The 25,921-nt window shown below is 38.9% G+C and overlaps 1 protein-coding gene across 4 annotated transcripts in view; it reads left to right on the top strand.

The window, feature by feature from the left end:
• Positions 1-24,206, top strand: part of bahd1 (bromo adjacent homology domain containing 1) — a 47,309-nt gene extending 23,103 nt beyond the window's left edge. For 2 of the 4 annotated variants that reach the window (XM_067455260.1, XM_067455261.1), the window contains 6 exons: positions 6,978-8,549; positions 15,591-15,964; positions 21,605-21,764; positions 21,849-21,928; positions 22,303-22,394; positions 22,477-24,206. In XM_067455260.1, coding sequence (XP_067311361.1) covers positions 6,998-8,549; positions 15,591-15,964; positions 21,605-21,764; positions 21,849-21,928; positions 22,303-22,394; positions 22,477-22,660 — 2,442 coding nt within the window. In that variant the 5' untranslated portion in view covers positions 6,978-6,997 and the 3' untranslated portion in view covers positions 22,661-24,206. The other 2 variants (XM_067455262.1, XM_067455259.1) reach the window with 2 other exon arrangements.
• The last annotated feature ends 1,715 nt before the right edge of the window (positions 24,207-25,921 follow it).

The raw sequence follows: 25,921 nt of genomic DNA, 5'->3' as shown, positions 1-25,921 counted from the left end.
ACCGTTACATGATAAATAGTTACAGTGAATTAAGAAACTACCTAGGCCTACTGACTTTTAATTCCTTACCTCCTTTCTGCTCTCTCTGTCATTCTGTCACCATAACCTTTCTCTCTCTTTCTTGCTTCCTTGCTGGCAATTACAAATAAACTTATGTAGTGCAAAATAGCAGCCATTTATATACTTATTTCTGACAAGGTTACAATGTAGTCTATTACTTATGGTGAACACTACTAAAAAAATGTGGGAACCTTTTCTGCTATATAGCAAAGAATAGGGATGGGTGATATCATGACCAAAATATTAATTTCATTACAATAGCATGGTTTCACAATTATCAATATCAGTTTTGATACCACAGCAAAAACTGAATTTCAAAGTCTTTTGATGCTTTTTTTACGCAAGTAGAAATGCTTTGTAAGTATAGTAACTTTTATATTTATTTAATATAAAGTTTATTTGTTTCTATATACATATAGAAAATATAAAGTTTATCTAAAATAAAATAAAAAATTAATTAGAAATCATTTGGCACCATTTTTTGATGAACAATAAAACTAAAAGCTAAAGATTTTGTGTGGTGTATCATTCATCGCTGTCATCAAAAATGCACACAATCACTACCCTAAACTGATGGAGACAGACAATGACTACCCTAATTATTTTGTCTCTACATAAACAAACATTTGTATAGATGGGTAAACACAATCACAATTTGGAAATGTGTCCAGTTACATTTTCATAAAGCACCATGTTTGTACTTATCTAAAATTTAAAATTATTACATAATTGCATAGCATAAAATAATGAATAAAGTAATGGTTGAATTAAAATAAAATAATTAATGAATTAAAAACATATGTGACTGTATTGTTCAATTTAGTGTTATACATATGTTATCATATTAATATGTTTTGTTCTAATGTCACAAGTCACAATTTGAAGTTTACTGGGTTTAACTTGATTATTTGGTTAGGGTTTAAGTACTAAAAAAACTTTTTCACATGTGTCCTCAAAATGACCCACAACCTAATCAGTTTATATGTGAAGAAATTCATTTATTCACAAACTTCTCACGAGACGAGTGTTTGACAAATTATTCGGCAAACTACTTTCTCTCATCGCGGCTTTCTGATGGTTTAGAGAAACGCCCTCTGTCGTTTCACAAAATTATACAACGGAGAGCACGTCAAGCATAAAGGCCTCGTAGGTTTACTGAGGAGCACGCGCAGTAAGCAGGTTTGCGGCGTAGAGCCATGCGAATTGCAAAAGAATAAACAAGGCTTCAATTCCACAAAGCTAAAGAGAAAGCAGCAACTGTGTGCTGATTCCACCGCTTGCCATGTTAAAAAGACCTTTAAGTCAAAAGTGTAGGCCTATTTGCCAGCGTCCACTCCCGGAGCGCGCGCGCAAATGAACTGCCTGTCAATATGGGTGTGTGAATTTGAATTTCCTTTCGCGGCAGTTATAATAACACAAATTACATCAATAACTCATTCGCCCTCGCTTCTTTTTCCACTCCCACAACATTCCAATTATTCCTGCCCACTAAAAGCTGCACAGATTTATGTGCTTAGCACGATAGGCCTATCTATGTAAACGATTTAGAAAAAGTTCTATCGATTCACATTTTATATCATTGCTGCAAATCTATGATATGTATTGTCATATGATATCACCCATCCCTAACATGCAGTAACGTTAATACTTCAAACACATTTGACAAGCTAATCTTATAAGCAAAATAAGCTTTAATCAACAAGTAGAATTGACCATGATGACATCCTCACCTTATTCCAACAATTTTGTGAAGTTGCCGATCCAAGGCTGGGTTGTAAAGGCAGCTGCGGCTCACGTGACTGAATGTTGGGGGTTGGGGGGAGGGGCGTGTCTGGTCTGAACTAGTAGATGCATGAAAACAGCTCCTGATAAAGAGGTTGACTGGCTTAAAGTATTTTGAGTATTTTGAAAATACAAAAATACTCATCTTAAATGTATTTAAATACAAAATACATTCGATTTTTTCCAAAGGCTTTAAAATACAAAATACAAAATAGTATTTTGTATTTCAAATACGTATTTTAAATACATGTATCTGAAATACTGCCCATCCCTGTCGAAAGCCATTTCTCTCAGACGTCATATTGTCAGTAGTCACACTTTTGTAAAGTTTTCAAGCTTAAATCATCATCCTTCTGTGATAATTATCTTAAAATAGTGTTTCGTTTGACAAGGAGATCAGGCTGCAGTTGTAAAACTTGATATACTTCCCCATCAAGTTAAAGTGCGGTCTTCTCAACTGCCCGATTTCCCTTTGTTCTTCTATTAATTAGAAGTCTAATTGGATACTGTCTACTTTAAAGAGAAAACAAATGTACACTAAATAAAGCAGCCGTTTCCAACAGCATCCAAATGTTATACACAAAATATTGAGTTTATAACACAATTCAGTTGTGCTTTATTGGTAACAGTTCATATTGTAATTATAATACAGGAACATGGGCAAAAGTACACCCTAAGAAGAAATTCTCTAGAAAAACAGATAATGTCGTCCTGGCAGAAGATTTTTCCACCAAGTTTACAGAGATTTCCACCAACCCCAAAATAACACAAGGCAATGATACTGTAATTTACAATGCAGGCAAAATGCCTGAAAATTGGATATAAGACAGTATATTAACAAAGGCTCTTTGAGTGTATGTTGGAGATTTAGAGTTTTTTTTTGGGGGGGGGGGATTCTTTCCATTAATCAACATTATTTGTGAACTTGTTTTAGTATTGTTTTATGAAAGTATTAATAATTATGTGGAAGTAATAGTATGGAACAAACTAAATGCATGGCAAGCAACACTTTTTTTTCTTCTACAACTAAAATCCATAAATCTAACTGCAATCTTTGAACAAACATAAGTGAGCATGAGTGTTTAAGTAACATCTCTCTGTAGTAGCCAATATCGGGACACTAACAGGATTATGCTAGTGATTGTCTTTTACAGTGTGAACCTGCGTTACTTGTTTTTACATGCATTAAACAGGCGACCACTTGACAAACATTCTGTAAGGAGGTCAAAAACCAACCAGTTTGAATTATATTTGAATGGGGAAGTAGCAGGGCTTGTTCCTGGAAGTAGGAGTCAAAAGGATCAATATCATTATGTGTGAGCAATTTAATCTTTTAAAACTAGAAGTCGTGCCTAGACAGCTCTGATAACCTCATGCAAACTTTTTTCCCCTTTGGCAGTTATTTAATTATCTGGTTTCTGAGTATTGCTGATGATGAGATAGTCCAAGGCTGTCCATTATGTAATAGCTGTTGATCCAAGGCACTTGCTCACTGCGTGAGCCCAAGCACTGACCAACAGTGAGTTTTACGGAGCTTTGGGGTCTAAATCTCAACAGATGCCTGTCGTTTTTGCATTTTTCATCACTCAACTACCTGAGTGATGCCAACGAGACCTCGTCCCAGCGCAGCAGCGGCTTTCACGAAGGCAGCGCATGAATATTATCTCGAGCAGCACGCTACTTCGGAAGTAGGTCACCGATTAAACGTGTCTTGTCAGCTGTGTGCTCCCCTCGTTTCATTTCACTGTTGAACATCGATATTGTTGTAATAGCCCAACAACAGGACCCTCGTTGCTCGCGGAATGTGATTATTTGATCGGGATATCAGCGGAGTGAGTGGATGACGAGGTAAATGAAGGATTACTAATCTGTTTTATCTTGGTTATGCGCTTTTCTCTCGCGCTCGCGCTCTCTCTCTCTGGTGGGGGAAAAGCCTGAAATATGAAATGATTCTTAATCATTGCTGTGTGAATTCGGTTCGAGGAACGCTTTTTAGTTAGACTTGAGAAAACTGTTCTTTCATCGTGCTCAGGATACCATAGCGAAGCTCGGAAATTTCGGCAGGGACCGACCGAGCGAGCGCTACCAGCTTCGGCGTTTGATTCTCACGGTTGGCCGTTTAGTGTCATTTTCAGCACTGACATTAATTGCTCGGATTCGAGTTTACTGGTTCGGTTTCGCAGTTCGGAGGTATGCGGTGGCAGAAACCATTGGATGTGAGGCGAACAGCGATGTTTTTTTTTTGTTGTGTTTTTTTTTTTTTTAGTCTGTGTGTGTGATACGCCCTATGAGCCGCGCGAGCTCCTCTCATCATCATACACCTCCAGCACGCGCTTGCCGCCTTTATCCCGGATTACTTTAATCGCGCTGTACATTTCACTCTGGTGTGTTTTCTCGTTTTTTCCGTTCCCCCCTCCCCAATCCACACCTTCCTCTTCTCCGTATCTGCAGTGTAGGAGGAAAGAAGAACATCATGTATTTGTATACAGTGAGTGAGGGTTGAATTTTAAATCACACGAAAGAGCAACTTCTTTCGTCTCCACGCGTCAGATATCATATTAAACCGCATTAATCCACCTATTAAAGACTATGTGTTTTCTCTTTAACGTTTTCGTTTTACGCCCGAAACGCCAGATGGCTATCCGTTTATTTGCCATAAAGTCGGGCTTAGCTATACCTCAACCCTAAAAAAAAAAAACCCAAACACCCGGAATGGTGGTAGGCTAAATTGTGGGCAGCAGTCCATTTCCCTTCACCCTTCCTGAAACTAGAAGGGGAACCTCTAATTTTCCAAAATATCGTGCCAACAATTCATCCTCCAGCTACCTTCGACTGGAGAGTTTGTGTTGTCACTCAATTGGGCATGACTAGCACTTAGTCTATGATTTTATGAGCCACACATCCCTTCAGATCAATAACTTGTCATTCACAGTTACAGGCTGTTGATTTAGTTTTTAGTGGCACTTAGAAATTTTATTTACAGCTTTTCACATTTGTGAACACACAGGATTTAATTGCAGCAATCTCTAAATTACTTTATAAAACAAAAGAAGAAAAGTAATATGCTTTTCGACCTAGATTTTCTTCTCTGGGTTAATTCTGATTCTGGGTAAATTGGAAATTTAAAAATGAGGTTTTTTTTTACTTTTTATTTTTTATATCCAATAACCACATCCAATATTTAATATTTTTAATGCATGCTTTTTTTGTTGCATAATATCAACAAAATGATCATTAGACTACAACAACAAAACTTAATATTGATCTCTACTGTAAATTTGTATGTTTGGTTATTTTACTTTTAGTATAACTTGTCTGGTTAAATATTTAAAGTAGTCACTTTTGTGGTTTAAAATACAGAATGATTCCCCTCTTTATCTGGTGCATGGGTTAATGGTTTTAAAGGGTAGAGCAGTAGGACAGCTGAAGAGAATTGTTGCTGAAGTGAGAGAATGCTACATTTGTCAATTATGGTAGATGCCTTTTGTGTCCATATTTTACCATTTGGATTTGGGAATGTGAAACAAAAATGTGTCTTTCACAGGTGCTGAACTTGCTCTGTGTGTTGTAAAGGAGAGAACTGCATGCATCTGAGGTTGACTGATGGTTATGATGACCTCTTTTATTTGACAGATGGAGATTCAAATACAGCAGCTGTCAAACTTAATAACCAAGCACATGAATAAATGAATCTATTCACAAAATCCAAGCAAGCCTGTAGCATTCATACTTTTTCAAAGCTCTTCTGTCTTTCATGGTGGAGCACAGTGATCCTAATAATACAGAACATAAAACTCAAAATCATATTTAAAACTAAAGCGATTCATCAAATATTAGAAGATTCCTTTTGACTAATAATAGCTTAGGTCTGACTTCAGAGTCAGTTGGAAAGCTTCAAGGACTTCTGTTCCTTTTAAAGAAAGAGGAACTTGTCAATAGGTCAAAGCAGTTAGTGTTTTGTGTCAGTAAGTGTTAAGTTTCATATGGAGCCCAATTACTGTCACATCTCTGTGTGTGTTTGACCCCTGACTTGCCTTTCAGTTAATCAATAGGTCTTGAGGAAACATGTTGAACATGATAAATCATCAGAAATATTTATTGCATTCATTTTTCATCTGACATTTGAGTTTATAAGGATTTAACCTTATGTACTACAACAATTCCCAATCAAATAGTTTTTATTTGGAGAGCAACAATTTAATGGGCACTTAAACTATTAGAAGCACCATGACTGTCATATTTAGAGATCAAGTGACTGTGTCTCATGTATCTCTGTAGGAACATCCAGTCATTTACTCCCCATCATGTTGTTTTAATGCTAATGAAAGGTCCAGTCATGGAGCTTACATGGAAAAGGGCATGTTAAACATGTTTTTGTAATTTGCAATGTGACTTATTTTGAAACACAACAAGGGTGAATGAATTATGAGATTATGTTCATTTTGGGTTGAAAAATCAATTTAAATGATGCAAGATGTAAATTGGAATAGCTGACCTAAGTTTCAGACGTTGTGGTTCTATCAAATCAGTTATAACACATGATGTCATAATATTATGGTTTGTGGTCTGCATATATTTTAGCAACTACATCATCATCACTCATTTAAATAATTGACATAGGCTAATTATGGCAGTGTTCCTGGTATATTAGAGTCAAATGTAATCAGTTCTTGAGACACCAGTATGGGCTAAAGGAATGATTTAGGTAAAATCTCAAAGTTAAAATATCAGAAGTGGTACTTGCCTACTAAGCTAAAATATTAAAAGAATGTTATTCATTCATTGTGGTGAATTTATGTCGAAAGATGTTTGTTACAAAAGGCCAAAACAACATGCTCATTAAAAAGAAAATAGTTTATTGCACCTATGCAGTTTAGTAACCATGTTTGTCCCTTCCAAATTAAAATTCTTTAAACACTTGCCAGACCAGAAACCTGATTAAAGTGGCACATGAGGCCACACTTGTGCTGATTGTGCTTTTTTTAGCTTTGGTTTACATGGTCGGTTGCATTATTATGAATTAGTAAAGGTTATGGAATTCGCAATGGCTCCTGTACACATTATATATTTATTTAATCATAGTGGTTACAGCTTGGAAATTAATAATTAACAATGCTTTATATTTACTTTTATAGGTTTTGCATGACAGAGTGTGATGACCCATGCACGGCAGAGGAACTCTTTATGTGGATATAAGAGTGAATCTGCGGACCAGGTGAGCTGTCAGACAACTATGGACAGAAATTGGCCAGAAAAGAAGGCTAAAAAATGCTCTACCCAAAGAAGAAAAGGTAAGGGAATAAAAGGGAAGACCGCAGATAGAGACCGGAAGCTGTACCCCCTCAGGGGACGACATGGATTGGGTGAAGAGAGCGCGCTTAACTGCTGTGTTGTACTGACGCGCTTGGACGAGAGAGAAACTTGTAGGAACAGCATGAAGGCCAAGGTAAAGGAAATGCACGGGAAGGCAAAAATCTGCAAGTGTCGCAAGAAAGCCTGTAAGACTTGCCGGTCAGCGCCTGAACCAAAAAGCAAAGTGAAACCAGATAAATCTGCCTTATACACAGAATTCATCCCTGAACCTCGCCAGAGACGGCTGGCCTCTCTGAATGCAGAGGCTGTTAACAGTCTGCTGTTGGACAGAGAGGACCCTCAACAGACATCAAAACTCTCAAAGAAGCAGCAACAGATAAAAGGAGACACTTCTCTCTCTAAAGACACAACAAAAGATAATGATTGTTCCAGAAAAGTTCAGGACAACCGAAAACGCACGTGTACCGGAGAGACCGAACAAGGTCGGAACCCCAAAAAAGCGAAGACGGAAGCCGAAGCTATTGATCTACAGACTCTAAATAGTCCTGCTCCCAAGCGCCTGGCCGGTTTAAATGCGGCCGCCTTGCTCAAGCTGACCAGCACATCCTCTGGAGTGAAGCGCAGAGGTAAAACAGATGGCAAACCCAGCGGCGGAGGAGTGCGAGGGAAACAGCTACAGTCTAAATCGCGTAAACAGCAACACAACTTGGCCTGTCAGTCCAAGTTAAAAGTAGCACAGCAATGCTGCAGCCTCTGCGAGAAACAAGCTCTCCACACTGAGGCATTGTGGGATGGGAGCACAGGAAGCCATGGCTTTATTAGCCCCGGATATCAGTGCAGATCCATGCTCGGCTTTCCCCTGAAGCCTGTGAAGGAAGAGAAAACCGAGACTGATGTGAAATCATATTACTGCTGTTCCCAGGAGACATCAGTGGAGTACTGCCATAGACTAGCCCTGTTCCTCGGCCAGAAAACCTTCCCAGAAACCGATGAACATTCTCTGAAGGGATTTCTTCCTTCTCCTCACACCCTGACACATCCAGCCATGCCCATCGGTGCCCATTCCTATCCATGTTACCCTGGGTACTATGTCCACATTGCCCATCACGGGACTCCGGGGCTACCCGTAAGCTCAAATCCAGGAAGCCACACACCATCGTCAGTACCCCAGATGGCGATGTGCACTAGTGGGGTCCAGAGACCAAAACTGCTGCCCTCTTCGGTTTCCCATACTACAGGGATCCCTCATCCGGCATACTGTACCTCTGTGGGCACCTGCTATGGAGAAGCCTGCAGGCTCAACAGCTATGCCTACAGACCCACGCAACCCATCTCTAGCAGGAGCTGCTCGTACAACGCAGGATGCTCCAGCTGCATGCACAAAATGGAAAAAGGTAGGATGGGAAATAAAATGAAAGATAAAGATATCTCTCACTTTGTCTATAGTTCCATAGCTGTAACTTTACAAGGATGTTTGAGCTTTTGAACTTGAAACCGATTTCCTGCTGTTCTTGTGATTTGAAGTATGGAGGAGAGAGTAAGAGTTACCAAACTATCACATGTATATTTAAGTAGGGCTACATTTGATAAAATTAAGAAACTCCAAACTAGCAATACGTCGTTAAACTTTGTTGTTGTAATATTAACGGTTATTTTAGGTTTAAATTTTTTATCTCTTTATTATCTCTTTATTATATTAAATTTATTATCTCTTAAAGATGGTATTAACCTTTGTAATTGGAAGATTTGTCCTTTTAAAACTGTGGTCAAACTTATTTTACATATTTTAAACCCTTTTTACACTTTTGTAAATAAACTTCAGCTTGGATCTAAATTGATCAGAAGTGACAGTAGATTTATAATGTTACAAAAAAGATTGATCTATTTCAAATAAATGCTGTTCTTTTCAACTTTCTATTCAAATAATCATGATCACAATTTCCACAAAAAAATATTAAGCAGCACAGCTGTTTTCAACATTGATAACCATACATATACATACACACTCACCTAAAGGATTATTAGGAACACCATACTACTGTGTTTTACCCCCTTTCGCCTTCAGAACTGCCTTAATTCTACGTGGCATTGATTCAACAAGGTGCTGAAAGCATTCTTTAGAAATGTTGGCCCATATTAATAGGATAGCATCTTGCAGTTGATGGAGATTTGTGGGATGCACATCCAGGGCACGAAGCTCCCGTTCCACCACATCCCAAAGATGCTCTATTGGTTTGAGATCTGGGACTGTGGGGACCATTTTAGTACAGTGAACTCATTGTCATGTTCAAGAAACCAATTTGAAATTATTTAAGCTTTGTAACATGGTGCATTATCCTGCTGGAAGTAGCCATCAGAGGATGTGTGACATGACATGGTCAGAAACAATGCTCAGGTAGGCTGTGGCATTTAAACACTGCCCAATTGGCACTAAGGGGCCTAAAGTGTGCTAAGAAAACATCCCTCACACCATTACACCACCACCAGCCTGCACAGTGGTAACAAGGCATGATGGATCCATGTTCTTATTCTGTTTATGCCAAATTCTGACTCTACCATCTGAATGTTTTAACAGAAATCGAGAGTCATCAGACCAGGCAAAATTTTATAGCGAATTTTAAAATTTTGGTGAGCTTGTGCAAATTGTGTACAATTTTTCCTATTAGTAGTGGACATGAGTGGTACCCGGTGGGGTCTTCTGCTGGTTTAGCCCATCCGCCTCAAGGCTTCACAAATGCTTTGCTGCATACCTCGGTTGTAACGAGTGGTTATTTCAGTCAAAGTTGCTCTTCAATCAGCTTGATTCAGTCGGCCCATTCTCCTCTGACTAGAGGTCTTCACGGGTCCAAAAATTTGCACCCGAACCCGAAGAGACCCGCAATGTTCAACACAGATCCGACCCGGACCCGTCTATTATTTCAAAAACTGGACCCAGACCCGTGCAGATCCGAAAAATGCCAAAAATATATAACCCGGAACAGAGATGGACCCGTCTATTATTTGATAGCTGGAACCGAACCCGCCGGGAAGACACAGATGCGACTGGACCCGATTGTCTCATATTACACAATATACTGCTGTTAACAAGTTAATGAACAAGCTGCGAAAAATAACTTTGTCTCAGTCAACCTACCTAACGATATATAGCCGTAGTCTCCCTTTCTTGTACTTTGATTGTGATGTATTACAATATTCCTCATTAATTGTTCCAAGCATGCTTAATTCACTCATTTCAGCTGTAAAAGTCAATTTTATTCCACAGTGACGGATTTATGAGTTAATTCGCATAATAACTTTGACTGTTTGTCCTTTTGAACTAATAACTATTGCTCGTTTAGTGCCATGGCCGCTTGCGTTACTATTATTTATTTGCCATAATCTCTCTCAGCCAAGTCTGACTAGCAGAACTTTAAGATTAAACAAGACGGTTCATTCATATTATTTTTAAAGTCATTACAGTCACTGCGGAAGCTCGGGTTGCCATAGAAACATGACACGCGCTTAAGACTGCACTTGTGCGTCAGCTGGAGCAACCTGAAATATGAGCCTTTTTTTTACGCAATTTGAGCATCACAGAAAACATTTATGTGACAGTTCACCTGAGGTCTTGTTGCTGATTTGAAATATATTCTTGAGTACATTATTACCGCGCGCATGCATTAAATCTGCCCACGCGCGAGCTTGTGTTTTTGTTGTGTATTTCTAAACCTCATTTCCCGGCTCACACTTTTCTTATACTAATTTAGCAATTTGTAAGTTACACAAAACACACAAGCCGCGCTGACTCTCACGGCCAGGTGTTCTCCGAGTCCGATTGACGTATTACATAGGCTACAACATTAACAGACCCGGGAACCGAAGTAATAGATTAGGACCCGACCCGGACCCGGCTGACCATTTAAAAAATAGACCCGAACCCGTACGGGTCCCGGGTCGGATCCCGGGTCCACGGGTCTCGGGTGCCCCGTGAAGACCTCTACCTCTGACCTCTAGCATCAACAAGGCATTTTCGCCCACAGGACTGCCGCATACTGGATGTTTTTCCCTTTTCACACAGTTCTTTGTAAACCCTATAAATGGTTGTGCGTTAAAATCCCAGTAACTGAGCAGATTGTGAAATACTCAGACCGGCCCATCTGGCACCAACAACCATGCCGCGCTCAAAATTGCTTAAATCACCTTTCTTTCCCATTCTGACATTCAGTTTGGAGTTCAGGAGATTGTCTTGACCAGGACCACACCCCTAAATGCGTTGAAGAAACTGCCATGTAATTAATTGATTAGATAATCACATTAATGAGAAATCGGACAGGTGTTCCTAATAATCCTTTAGCTGAGTGAACATTGAAGTTTTCCACACAAAAAAAAATAAGATAAGGGATAAATTTCACTTATCCATTTTTTTTAAGTTTTTTTTGTGGAAAACTTAAATGTGTAAATGAACACATCAGATTTTTAGAGAAAATGTATCTCTTAAGTGAATGAAGTGATTTCCACATTCATCATTCTGTACCATGTTTGTATCCTCAGCCTTGACAGTCTCAGCAGTAGACATCTTTATGAATGAGTCTTTTGAAGTGATTGATCCAAAGGTGTACACACCAAATACAGTGACATTAAAAGATGTCAAGAGAAACCCCGTCGAGGTTGCATCAAGGAGTTGTGGGGAAAAAACTAACGGCTTGTATAGGAGACAAATGATATGAAATTCCCTTCCCCAGCCACGTCATTGTGGCTGCATGTTCCCTGCAGTCTGTTCGCTGTTGGTTTGCATGTGAGTAATTGCCACAGGTGGGGAGGGTGCTGGTTATTTTTGTTGGCAGGAGACTTGAACTGTCTGTTCATTGTGAGGTGGCAGCTGTGGTCTCGCAGCCGCCTGTGAACATCGGCACAGGCAGAGACCTCCGCAGACATGCTCCCTTGTTGGTTTTTAACCACACGGCTGGGTTATACAATGTAATTTTTCACTCGCCGTAATCTCCGTTAATGAGACGGTAATCTGACTCTCTGTGGGTTTTTCTTTAGGTACAGCATGACTTTTACCGTGACAAGAAAAACAAGCAAAGCAGAGGCATTTTAGCATTACTTTAAAGTTGGTATATTTGGCTTGCTATTAATTAGATGTGGAAATTGTCATTTTTGAAAATGCTAATCTTTACTCTTAAATTATCCCATACACAGTGCTATATTGAACCGTTTAATACTGTGTGTGCAAAAAACTGAGTTTTAGGAGAGTGCAAATTTATTAAAGCTGTTTATATACTGCAGGGGGAAGTGAAGTTTTTCTCTAATATCGCAACACTTCGTGCTTTAGTTAATGTACATTGACTGCATTTTTCCATACGCGCTTACCCAGACTCAATCCACAGAGACCAAGCGCTGTGAACAGGGTTATCTGAAGTATTGTTATCTATTATTTGTGTAGACCATTGATTACCACTCCATTGTGTGCGCTTAGTTTGAGGGTTGTTTGATTTGGTCACATTTGGTGTTTAGTTTACACTTGTTGCTTCTATTAGATTTTCTGGATTCTAGGTTGTAGGATCCAGAACATTTAATATAACATTTTTGTAATAAAATGTCTGCTTTTGCCAAACCTCAGGAGATGTGTTGGGTGATAGTTCTGATAGACCTGATCTTTTGCACGAGAGGTCCCTGAAGGAGTCTGCCCTGCTGCAGGTTAATTCACCAACTTGTTAATTAGCTTTTAAAGAGTCATTCCTCTTCCCTCTTTGAAATTGTGAAGTGGCCAGTAACACAGTAATTCAAGAGTTAAGAGATAATTGATTTCAGATAAATCACTCAGCGCCTTTACTCATTGACCTCTGACCCTGATCTGATTTGACCATGCATATAGACTAAACCTCATTTAAATAATTGAAAAATGCAACTCAATGAAGTCTTTTAATATGAGATACCATGGCAGCAATAGATTGAGGGACAAATTTAGTTTAATCAGTATGTTGATTATATGTTTTTATCAGCAAATATGTGTTCTTTGCTATAGTTTTAAAGGTCGATTTATGAAATATAAAACTTAAAATTGCACTCCGTTAAAGCTGCAGTCCGTAACTTTTTTGGGTTAAAAATTATCCAAAATAAATTTTTGAGCAAGTACATAACCAGCCAGTGTTCAAAACGATCTGCTTACCGTAGCTCGATTTACAGCAGTAAGCTTGTAATAATATTTTTAATTCCAGTGGTACTGATGGATTTCCCCCGGGTTAGCAGGCTATCACATGTGAGGATGTTGGAAGTGGAGATAGCCTTTTCTCACACCACTTGATATAATTAAAGGTATCAATTTGATGGCGCATCCAAAAAGGTTCAAACGACAGTCACCAGTGACAACTGGAGATTCATCCGTTGTAAAATGCAAAAGTCTTTGGACTTCGGTGTGAAAAAACTGACTTCACCCGGGCGATGCGAAAAACAAGGATAATTAAAGGTGGCGTGAACTCCGTGTTTTGAAGGCTTTTTTCAGCTTTTTTCTGCTAAACAGGTAAGACATTTCAATGGTTGAATTAGGCTATGTAACAGTAGCACACCTGTTCGTTTAATTCATGCAGTTAAGGAGTTTTTCTTTGTTGTGCATTTCTCGTTTTGCTACGTGCATTATGGTAACATCAGTTATTTTGTGTTTGCTATGAGAGGGAGCTTCACCTCTATGCCACATTAATGTGTTGGTATATGACGATTAAAAAATAGACTGCACCGAAAGGGAAACTACTATGGGCAGCCCTAATACACATTAAATGTAGTCACGCAATCCTGATAACATTAACAGTTTGAAAAAGTATAATTTGCAGTTTGACGTGATATGATAAACGATCGTTAGATTAATCATCGCAATGCATTTTCTCCTTAGTTGGTCAGAACAAAAGAGGATGAGCTACTTACTTGTTCAGATGACATTATGTCGGTCATACTTTCAAACAGTAAAGTCTGTGATTGTGAATGACAGTAGGCCTATCCACACCAGGTGACTGACAGCACTTCTCCTGACAGCTGCACATTTGATTCCTCCGCGCTGTGCCGACTGGGGCACTACTCACGTAGAGTTGATGATTCCGCGAATAACTGCAATTGCATTTTTTGAACAGAGATGGCGACAAAGAGGAAAAACTATGGACTGCAGCTTTAATGTTTTGTACTCTTAATTTTACAGTTCCCAACCATGCACCTTTTGATTTGTGATAGTTTAACATTTTCAAGTGTTTCACTATTTTCTTCACATTTCTAAATAGATATGTAGTTCCTGTCATAAAATCCAGTCCCCTTAAGCTTGTATATAATTGTGGTTACGGGCTTTGTATCTGACCTTGCAGCATCTGGCACATCTGGCGATTTTATGAAGTATAAAACTTTAAATTGTTTTCAGGGTTAATGGATTTTTCTCCTAATATGACAGTTCTCAACTATGCACTTTTCATGTCTTGTAGTTGCACAGATTTGTTACCCACAGTTAGGCTCAAATCTAGGCTTTTCAAAGAAGTAGTTCACCCAAAAAAACATTCTCCTGGGTAATGCATGAAAAGTATGCATTTCTAGACCAGTTTAATCTTTAAGGGATAGTTCAATCAGTGTTAAAATAAATGATCTTGGTTTTTTTTTTAACTTGTGTTATCCTCATGCCAAAAGCATATGCTGAACACAAAAGAAGAATTTTAATTATTGTTTGTAGAGATCTTTTCTATACAAAATCATTTCATAAGGAATTATTTAGTGCAAGAAACATACTGTATGTGATTTGCTTTGTTTTATTTTTTGTAACTTGTTTCTATATGGTCACAATGAACATATAATTGCATGGGAAATAGAAAGATCAAGATATGAAGAGAAAATTCACCTTTTGTTCTCCATGGATAAAAATACAGCGCAACGCAGCTTTGAACCAAAGTGTTGCATAATGTAATTTCTGGGGTTAAGATAAACCCTAAAAATGCACATTTCTTGTCTCTTTTTTTTGCATTACCAGAAGAATGTGTCACATGCTCACCTCAAATTTCCTCATCACTATGGGAACCGCATAGGCCATTGACATGAGGTTTCCTAAGATTGGCTCATCCATTTTGCCCACACAACCTTTACGACACCCTTGGATCATAGCAATTGGATGTTATTGAAATGATAATGCACTGTCATTGTTTTGTTGGAAGTTCAATTATGAATTAATAATCAAGTGCTTCACTGTTTCCACATTTCTAAATTGATATGTAGTTCCTGTCATAAAATTCAATCCCCTCAAGGTTGTATATAATTGTGGTTACAGCTCTTAGCTTTGCATCTGACCACGCAGCATCTGGCACACTGACTCATTTATGACTGCATTAGTCTGCTGTGTTGTATTACATGCAATATGGTGTTTGTTTATGATCATAAATGCATGTTGAGCATTTTATGAACCAATGATTTTTCCTTCCTCCACTCTGTAGAAGACTACTCTTACCCTCTGGATGACCACAGCTCGTCCATCACGATGCCTTCTGCCCTGCCTCTGTCCATCTGCCCCATTTCCAGTGTGCCTCCATCCACCCAGTCAGTGCCCCACCTGCAGACACCTCTTCCCGACGCCAGTCGACCCCAGGTGCAGATTAGAGTGGGACGGGAATGCCCTCAGAGGGCCAAGCCGCCCAGTGGCTCTCGTTCAGGGGTGCGGGACTCTGCTGTTTGCCCCCACATTAAGGATGGCCAGCTGGGAGCAAGCCATGGCAGTGGCTCTGCCAAGCAGCCTAAGATCAGCCGTCGCCGGGCAACAAACGGCTGGCTGCCTGTTGGTGTGGCAACAGAAAAGGAAGTATTCATCATGGTACGTACTCAAGTTGCCCTGTCCTGGTGTATTGAAATGTTCTTAAAAAGACATTTAGGTGGTGCCCGGAGCAAGACTTAAAGCAGCGATTCATTGAAAGATGTATTGCATTTATTCCTTGCAAATTAAAAAATAATGTCCAGGGCAATTTTTTTATAACAGCTGTTGCAAAATGTCAGTACTAAACATTGTATATTGCATTCATTGAAAATGACATGATTCATAAATTCCGGTGAGATGCTTTTAAACAAGTATTTTAAACAAATATCCAGTGGGGAAACCTCAGACAATGAGCAATGAGACGATGAAAAAAAAAAGTTTTTTTCTCTCCTTATGGGTTTAGCGTGTGGTTTTGCTTTCGGTAACTTGCAGTGAGGGAGATATGAGCTGTGCGTAACCTGAAAGTTTTAGATCCAGTCTCAAGTTACTGTTATCCACCTGAGCAGCTCCCATCAGTTTTGTGTTCTATGCGCGCCTCAAATGCTGTGTCAAAAAGGACGTGAGATGCGAGAGCAACGGCAAAAGGGATCAGGCTAGTTCATGTGTACATTGACTGTTGGTTAATGAAGATTTGATGGTTGCAGCTCAATTGCACTTTGTTGTGTCAATAGTGATAAGACCTTTGTTTTATGGACGTCACCGAAGCGGCAACCTCCCGCCATCTCTCTTGAAGCCATTACGGAAGTAATGTAAACTGCAATTCATCGACTGGTCACTAGGGATAGGCTCCAGAAGGGAGCAGAATCTTATTGAGCCCCATGTTAAAATGCCCAACTTTACAGCAGAAAAAAAACATGTTTACAGCCTGGTACAACTGTGAGGGGGTGAATTTTTTTTTATAACTCATTTGTTTACGTTAGATTAAGCCTTAAAGTTCTGCATAATTAAGGAAGTGGTTACTTTGTGACAGGTGGATAGCCATTTATCTGCCGTCTATAGTCATTGCGTCACCTAAGCTCTGCCCACATCCCGCCTCTTTTCCCATTTTCTTTTATCTGGGAGTGACACACGATGACTTGTTCGCAAGAGCACTTTAAGCTTCAGAAAGGCTTATCGGAATCCTATGGGTGACGTCACGGACACTGTCCATATTTTTTTTACAGTCTATGACGTCACCATCTTTGATATCACTTTGGTCACTGTCACTTTGGTATGGGTAAGAGAATACAGGCTTGACTCTCATTGCACATTCATACCGACATTATTGGAGATGCTACTGTAAGTTGCTGTGTGAACAGAACATTTCGAGTCTCACATCAGTAAGTAAATTCAGTTGTCAATCCCAAAAACTGACAGTGTGAACATACCTTATATTTCTATGGCATCGCTGTGGAAGAGTAATTAGCTGATCAAGTAGATTTACTTATTGTAGGGTTAAGAAAAGTTATCATGAGCACTTTAATATTTGAAGCAGATGTCATAATAAATGTCAGTAGACCAGGGAGATTTTAAATGAGTGGTTCATTCATAAATCCATAAGATCTTACCTTCATGCTGTGGAAATACAGCCTGACAAGCCAGATCCACATCAAAATGTTGGGTCTGGGAACCTCACCATTGACAGGGCTCAATCCGAGGGGTGGGATAAACGGTTGTCTTTAAATTCCCTCTGCACGCAATTGGATAGCGCTACAACCAACCAAAGCAACGTGAAGCAGAGCTAGTAGATAGATTAAACTTTGGCCGTATCCGGTCGGCAAAACTCCAAACACATCTTTCATTCTTAAGCATGATTTCAGTGCCGTTTTCATTTTCTCAAAGAAAAGCTTAACTCCAAGTCTTCCAGAGTCACAGCCAAAGCTGATTCAAAGGACCGCCGTTCGCCAGCTTCATTTTTTACAAGAAACACACGGACCCCTCCACAACTCTGCCGTCATTATTTAGCCCGCCCACCGACTCTATACACGATGTGATTGGCCTGACCTGAGTTTGGTTTTTCCAGTTCTACTGAGAGTTGCTAGACTACACTCGCGGCAAATACAATTTGCTGTCTCTAGGGTGCGTCTAGATTTCTAGGCTAGTTGAAAATACAAACCAGAACCAGAAAAAGATTGGGCTACATAAGGTCTATAGGAATTTAGATACTAGTTTTAACATTGTCAAACAAATACTAAAAACAAGTAATTTTAATGAAAGATTACTGTGTAATCATAGTGGATACATTAGTGTCTCTTACGCCGCATTCACACAGGGCGTAGACGTTAACGCTTGACGGAGGGCGTGGCTGAAGCTGGGCGCTGACGCGATCGTCATAGTGACAACAGCCAATCACATTAACTTGCCGCTTGGACCAAAGCACAACACAAAAAAGCGCCTTTTTATGACAGCTATTCTGTGAGACGAAATGGATGCCGATTTGGTTGTATGTGCGAATGCGATTGCCCGTGTAGTTGTTGTCAGTGCACTGCACAGGTGCACAAAGCTGTTAAGTACATTAAATCCTGAAAAAGCGCCGACAGTGGGAAGAATATCACGTAGTGGTCCGGGAGCTGCGTCTCGGGATGGTTCACGGAGCAGTAATGAACGCAATTGGCTAGCATCTGCTGTAGGATATTTGCATACGGCGATCTGATTGGATGACGCCTGCGCTGGCGCTTGAAAAGTTGAGAAATCTTCAACTTCTGCCGCTTGCAACGCGAGTGAAGCGCCGCGACGGAACCCACAATTCAGTTCGGCAACGGATGATGTCACCCATTCAAAGTAAATGGGAAGCATTAACGCTTACGCCCCGTGTGAATGCGGCGTTAGTAAGATCAGTACTTGTGCAAGATTTTCATATAGACTACCTATCAAATGTTTTTGTTTTTAAAGAAATTTATGTTTTTATTCAGGAATTATGCATTAATTTAATCAAAAGTGAATCAAGACATTTATAATGTTATTTTTAAAATATTTAAAAAACAAAATTGAATTTTGAAATTTACCGAATCCTGATTTAAAAAAATATTTATTATGGTTTCACAATCGTTTTCAACATTGATAATAATAAGAAATGTTTCTAATTTTTTATTAATTAATTTAAAAAAATGTAATCAATGAAGGATTTCCATAGGATCACGTGACATTGAAGACTGGAGTAATGACTGATGAAAATACAGATTTGCCCCAAGAATACAAAAATGAATAAGAATCACAGGAATAAATAACATTTAAAAGAATGTATTGTTATATTTCACAATATTACTGTTTACTGTATTTCCGATTAAATAAAATGCAGCCTTCGTAAGCATATTTCCGTAATTTATAACATATTTTTATCTAACAAAATATTCTTCTTCAATCCATATTTGTTAGCATTTCATTTCAGACTTTCAAAAACAACATTTTCACTGCGATGAAAAACTTTGCTTTCCCGCTTGCCACACACAAAACGAGGCACACACCATCGGTGGGGGCCTAGTAGCTCTTGTAGAATTATATATTATAAAAAAGATCATAATATGTAGACCAATCTGCATCCGTTTGGTGCTTGGGGCTCTATTTAATAGTTGTTTGATTTTATTAAACGCTTGGCGCTTTTTACGGTGATGTCATCATAAAATATGATGATAGATATATAAAGCTTAATTCTAAAACCTAAACAGAAGCTTAGAATGTAAATATGACAAGGCAAAAATGACATTCGGTGCAGTCTAGTAGGAATGGTCAGAATGCCAATTCTGGTAGTTATAGAATTTCGGTCGTTCTAGTGTTAAACAGCTTACACACAAAAAACGCACACACAGACAGTATCTTGCATATCACGCACAGATCACAGGCACACAGAAACATTCAGAAGTTTAGAGATGTTTTGTCAACACTTTTCTGTGTTGTATCAATAAAATAGCTTTGAAAATGTTAAGTTCTAGCATAGCAGAAACTGAAACCCGCACTTCACTATTAGTAGAGACACGCTGCCAGTAGAATTAATTCACACGCAATCACTCTCATTAGTGCATTCATATAAATGTAATATTTACTATTTAACTTTATCTGTATCTGATTTAGAACAAGCAGAAATCTGGGAACTATAACAACCCAAAGAAAAGAACTGATAAATGATGAGCTTTTATGTAGGAACAAAAGCCTTGTGGGCAGCGCTGTCACATGCCACCTGCCAATGCAACCAACATTTGAGTCTCAGCTAGAGCTTCAGGCTTATTTGTTCATTAATGATGTCACCTTTAATCACATTAAAGCTACACTGTGTAACTTTTTTAGTTTATTCTTAGCTAAAAACACTTAGTTCTTTCAAAAATATATGTGCTCATTAATGTATATTTACTTCTTTCAAGTAATAAAGTATTCTCGTAAGTTTATAATATGCCATTGAAAATACATACGGGTGAGGGGTTCGAATGCCGGTCGCCATGTTGCCCCTCCATCTTGAAAGTACATTAGCCAAAGAGGGACATACCCGTAAATTCAAGCCTCGCCTTTGGCAATTTAACACTCGATGGCACCGTGTCGAATGTGAAGAGGGGGATTGCCATGTTAATCTTGGACTAAATCGGCCACCGTTGGAGTTAAAACAAAATCAGAATTGAGAGGAACAGAAACTAATATTCACTGGATGGTCATATACCTTTACACCGCTAGATGGGGGAAAATATCTGTAGAGCTCAACCAGTAGAGCGTGGCGCTAGCAACGGCAAGCTAATGGGTTCCATTCCCAGGGAAAGCAAGAACATACAATAATGTAAAAATGTGTACCTTGAATGCAATGTAAGTTGCTTTGGATAAAAGCGTCAGCCAAATGCGTAAATGTAAATATGACACAGTGTAGCTTTGTCATTCAACCCCTAATCCCAATAGGTTGAAAATGTTGAAAGACAGTCTCAAATTAAAAACAATGACATTTTTTAAATGCATTTTGAGACTAGTCATTCAGACTACCCACCAACTACTTTATCTTAAAGGGTTAGTTCACCCCAAAAATAAAAATTCTGTCATTAATTACTTACTCCGTTCAACACCCGTAAGACTTGTTTATCTTCGGAACACAAATGCAGATATTTTTGTTGAACTCCAATAGCTCAGAAAGGCCTCCATTAGCAGCAATCTCTCAAGACCCATAAAAGGTACTAAATACTTTTTTAAAAAGTCCATCTCACTACTGTGGTTCTACAATAATGTTATGAAGCCAAACTGCTGAAATCACATGACTTTGGCGATCCGAACCGCTGATTCGATACACTGATTCATTAAGGTTCGAAGCTTTACGTTCAAAGTTTTGAAATCAGCCATCGCTACATAAGTCGTTATTTACTTTGGTTTTTGTGAGCAAAAAATAATAATTCTTGTCGTTTCATAAAATTATTGTAGAGACACTGTAGTGAGATGTTTTGTTTTTTTAATGACGTCTTTAGTACTTTTAATGGGTCTTGAGAGAGGAAATGACATTGGTGTCAATGAAGGCCTTTCTGAGCCATCGGATTTCAACACAAATATCTTAATTTGTGTTCCGAAGATAAATGGAGGTCTTACAGGTGTGGAACGACATGAGGGTAAGTAATTAATGACAGAATTTTCATTTTGGGGTGAACTAACCCTTTAAGTAAAGTTTTAAATGATTAGGCTGGTTTTTGTACATGTCTAACGTGATACAAAAGTGTATAATGAGATCAAATGTGGAACTCTCTATTTTTCATTTGATTTAAGAGTGAGGAATCAACATCCCTGCGCAGGTGCTATGAAGGAGTGCAGAGAGATGGAGAGGTGATCAGGGTCAGAGACACCGTGCTGCTGCGCTCAGGTCCCAGGAAGAAGTCCTTGCCTTATGTGGCCAAAGTCTCTGCCTTCTGGGAAGACCCTGAGTCAGGTAATTGTTCTTCTAAACACTATTTTTTCTAATACGTCATTGAAAGTCACAGAAGAGCTCATAATACTTGAATCCTACTTTTAGGGGAGCTGATGATGAGCTTGTTTTGGTACTACCGCCCAGAACACACTCAGGGGGGTCGCATTCCCAGCATGCACTGTGAGGTGAGTCTAGAATTGCTCATGGCACAGCAGTGGGGTCCCCCGGGGACTAGCAATGTCAACATTTGACTTCCTTTGATTATGAGTTTCATAGAGGAAGTAGGCAGCACTAGTTTCCTGTGTTCAGTAAACCACTGTAATGGGGACACTGGACAAACAAATGAGTCCCAGCGCTCTCAAACATTATGATCACTGAATATATATCTACTATCGTTTACTATCGTTTGGGCATTTAATCATTCCAGTATCTTCCATGTATTTGATGCCTCTACATTTTCATTTCACATTGTATTTGTTGCAATATTTATTCAGTACACTTATCGCACGGATTCCTTTAAAATGAATATAAAATATTAATGCTGTGTGGATTTTTCCAGAATGAGATTTTCGCATCTCGGCATCAGGATGAAAACAGTGTGGCATGTATCGAGGATAAGTGCTATGTGTTGACATTAGCACAGTACTGTAGGTAAGGGATATTCATTACAATTGTCAAATGATCATCAACTCATTTCCTTTGTACAAATTTGATCTGATCTTTAATGTTTCAGATTTTGTGCCTTGATGAAGTGTCACGAGGAGGGCTTACCCAGACGTAGCCCCCTGGTCCCTCCCTCCGACTATGTAATTCCAGCTCATCGTTGCGTGCCCAACGACATCGATCCTGACCTGGTGTTCGTCTGCCGTCACGTTTACGACTTCCGCTACGGCCGTCTGCTGAAAAACCTTCAGTAGGTCTAAATGGAGCCATACACTGAAACCAGAATCCAAAACGTTATGACACAATCAAAGTCCTATCAACTGGATGGCCACAAGTCTTTAGGGAGTTGTTGTTGTTTTCCATTTTTTTCCTTTAGGATAAATGCTCTCGGCGTAGCACTAAGAGTTTCGACTATTATCCCTTGTGACTTTATATAACGTCATTCTGAGCACAACTACCTTGAGTTCAAAGGTACTGATCGCCAAAATGTGATTATTATTTTTTTTCTCTTTTCTTGTCTTTTTTTTTCACTCCATGAATTTGAGTGTTTATTTTTGCAGTTATCTTTTATATTTGCTGAATGAGTGTAAAAAGAACTTAATGCAGGTACATTAACAATGACCTTGAATTATGGAATAGAGCTCTAATATTCTCTTTTTAGTAGTAAATGCACCCTTATTGAACTAATTATCTGTAGATGGAAGGTTAAAAATATTTATTTTTGATGAATTTGAATTCACAAGCTTCGTCTTTTAGGAGGCACCAATCAGTTTGATCCACAACGCACTGGCCAATCATTTGTTCAGTCGTCATAACAGGGTGTGGGGATCACAGATTTATTGTGGCGGACCAAATATATCCCAGAATGCATTTGGTTAACTTACCATTCTGTTGACTGACCAATGTCTAATGAGCTTTCGTCCTCCCGTCGCCCATCATGACTTGCCTTATATCCTACACCGAGTTTCCCCGTTTTCTGCCTTCCCAGCAAACCAAAGGTTATCACGCCACTCCTTAACATCCACCTTCGCAACTCCATTAGTTTGCACTAAAACTTCTTATTCACCGAGTCAGCAGTCTGACTCAGTTCAAAATGTCACCTGCTACTGATCTCCAATGCAGGAAAATACTGTGTATTTGTTGTACGTGTACAAAGATACGAGAGAACTCGCAAACTGTCAGTTACAAATGTGAATGGACAAACTTTATCTCGCGTGCACAGGCCTGCTTTCAACGTGTGCCCTTTGCTTCTCGTCCTACATGGTAGTTTTGTTACAAGATCGCTAATTATGAAATGAGAAAGCTGTTTTATATGGTCTGTTTGTGCCTTTAAATAGTTAACAGTATGCTATGTGAAGAAATACTGGTTGATTGGTTTTGTTTTTCCTTAAGCCTCTTCACGTTTTTGGCCTGCTTGTTTTGCACCACATTGTTATCTATGCTAAAAGGCATCGATAAGATTGTCTGATCGCACTATGCTGACCTTCACACTTCCCTGTTTTGGACTTTTTCAAAAATCAAGAGGACTTTACATAAGACGGAAGAGTTAAAGAGTGATATTGTATTCACAGGGTCTCCCAAAAAGGTTAGCCTCTGATGAATGAGGAGACCTGTTTGTTGTTTTTGATTTTTTTTGTCTTAGGTTAACAACCTTTTTTCAGTTAAGATGTGCTTTGTTGAGGCATTCTTGAATCCATTCCTTTCTCAGTATTGAGATCTGAGTGAATGTTAATCAATCAGAAGTAATTGTCATTGTGATGAAGCTGAGATATGACTTCTGTCGTTTAGTAGTTATACGCCCTTTGCATATATATATATATATATATATATATATATATATATATATATATATATATATATATATATATATATATATATATATATATTATAATATAACATAATATACCAAAATATACAAAAACAGAAGTGGAATAATCTTGTCCTGATCTTCCGTTTTTTCTTTTCTTTCTCAGTTAATGTTATCTCCTAGCGTCAGATATGCCAATTTAGACGTGTTAATGCCATAGCGGTTTCGCGGAACATTTAAGCAGAGCTCGTTTTGCTTTGGTTGGCAGTGTGGTTGAGTAGACTCCTTAATGGTTGCTGTTTGTGTGAAAATTATGTATTTTTGAAATGTATACTGCTCTAGCAGAATGTTCTGGATGGCAAATACAACATATTGTGTACCAAAATGAGGAGAGGGAGAGGATTATGTTCATTCCGCTGTATACAAAACTGACCATAAATTCCAAGCTCTTTGCTCTTTTGATGAATGGCTGTTTGTGTGTATGTGGGCGAGCGTGTCTATACAAATATATATATTTCAGTGCAGCATGGAAGTACTGGGCATTCTTTGAAATAATAGATCTAGCACAGCGCATTTGTATTATTTAAGATAGAAATGTATATTATAAGAGGAAAATATTTAAAAGGAATAAATAATATATGAGCATCAAATTTTTGTCTTGTTTGTTTTACTAATACCAAACTTAGTTCCTTGACTTCTGATGTATTGATGTGGGTCCAAATAAACCATAAAGCACATATCACTATATTACACTATATTATTATATTTGTAAGTATTGGGACATCCCTCCAAATCATTGATTTCAGGTGTGTAAAATCAGTCACCTAGACATGCAGACTGCTTCTACAAACATTTGTGAAAGAATGGGTCTCTCAGGAGCTCAGTGAGTTCAAGTGTGGTGCTGTGATAGGTTGCCACCATAGACTGTAAAAAAAAATATGGACGTTGTGTCCGTAACGTCACCCATTGGATTCCGATGAGCCGTTCTGAAGCGTAAAGTAGAGACAAGCTGCAACGCGTCATCGCTTGTCACTCCCGTATAACATAAAACGGGCAAAGAGGTGGGATGTGGGCGGAGCTTGGATGACGCAATGACTATAGACGGCAGATAAATGGCTATCCACCTGTCACTCAAAGTAACCACGCCCTTAATTATGCAGAATGTTAAAGTTTTATATAATATAAACGAATGAGTTCACCCCAAAATTCACCCCCTTACAGTTGTCATGAAGGACAAAATTAGCCGTTATAGGCCAAAAACACAATTTGTACCAGACTGTAAACATGTTTTTTTCTGCTGTAAAGTTGGAAATTTTAATATGGGGCTCAATGAGATTCTGCTCCCTTCTGGAGCCTGTCTCTAGTGGCCAGTCGAGGAATTGCAGTTTAAATTACTTCCGTATTGGCTTCAAGAGAGACTGCAGGAGGTTGCCGCTTGTCTCGCGGTACAAGGTGATTGCAATTTCGCAACTCTGTCGCATCTCTCTGTCGCTCTCTCTCACACACACACACACACACACACTGTCCCGGCGCCACCGCCTCCCTTCCTCTCACGTCACTTTTTTTAAATCCCCTACAGAGCGAAACATGAGTCCTGCAAACCCGGCGCCAAGGAGCTTGTTTGTAATCGGAGGGCAAATGGCTCCTTAGTTTCAAAATGGTTTGGGTACAAGGTGATCATGTTGAAAATAAAGGCACTTGTCTAGCA

Source organism: Pseudorasbora parva, chromosome 10 (genome assembly GCF_024679245.1).
Source record: "Pseudorasbora parva isolate DD20220531a chromosome 10, ASM2467924v1, whole genome shotgun sequence".
Taxonomy (NCBI): Eukaryota; Metazoa; Chordata; class Actinopteri; order Cypriniformes; family Gobionidae; genus Pseudorasbora; species Pseudorasbora parva.
The sequence above is the reverse complement of the archived record's forward strand: the minus strand, read 5'-3'. Positions and strand labels throughout refer to the sequence as shown.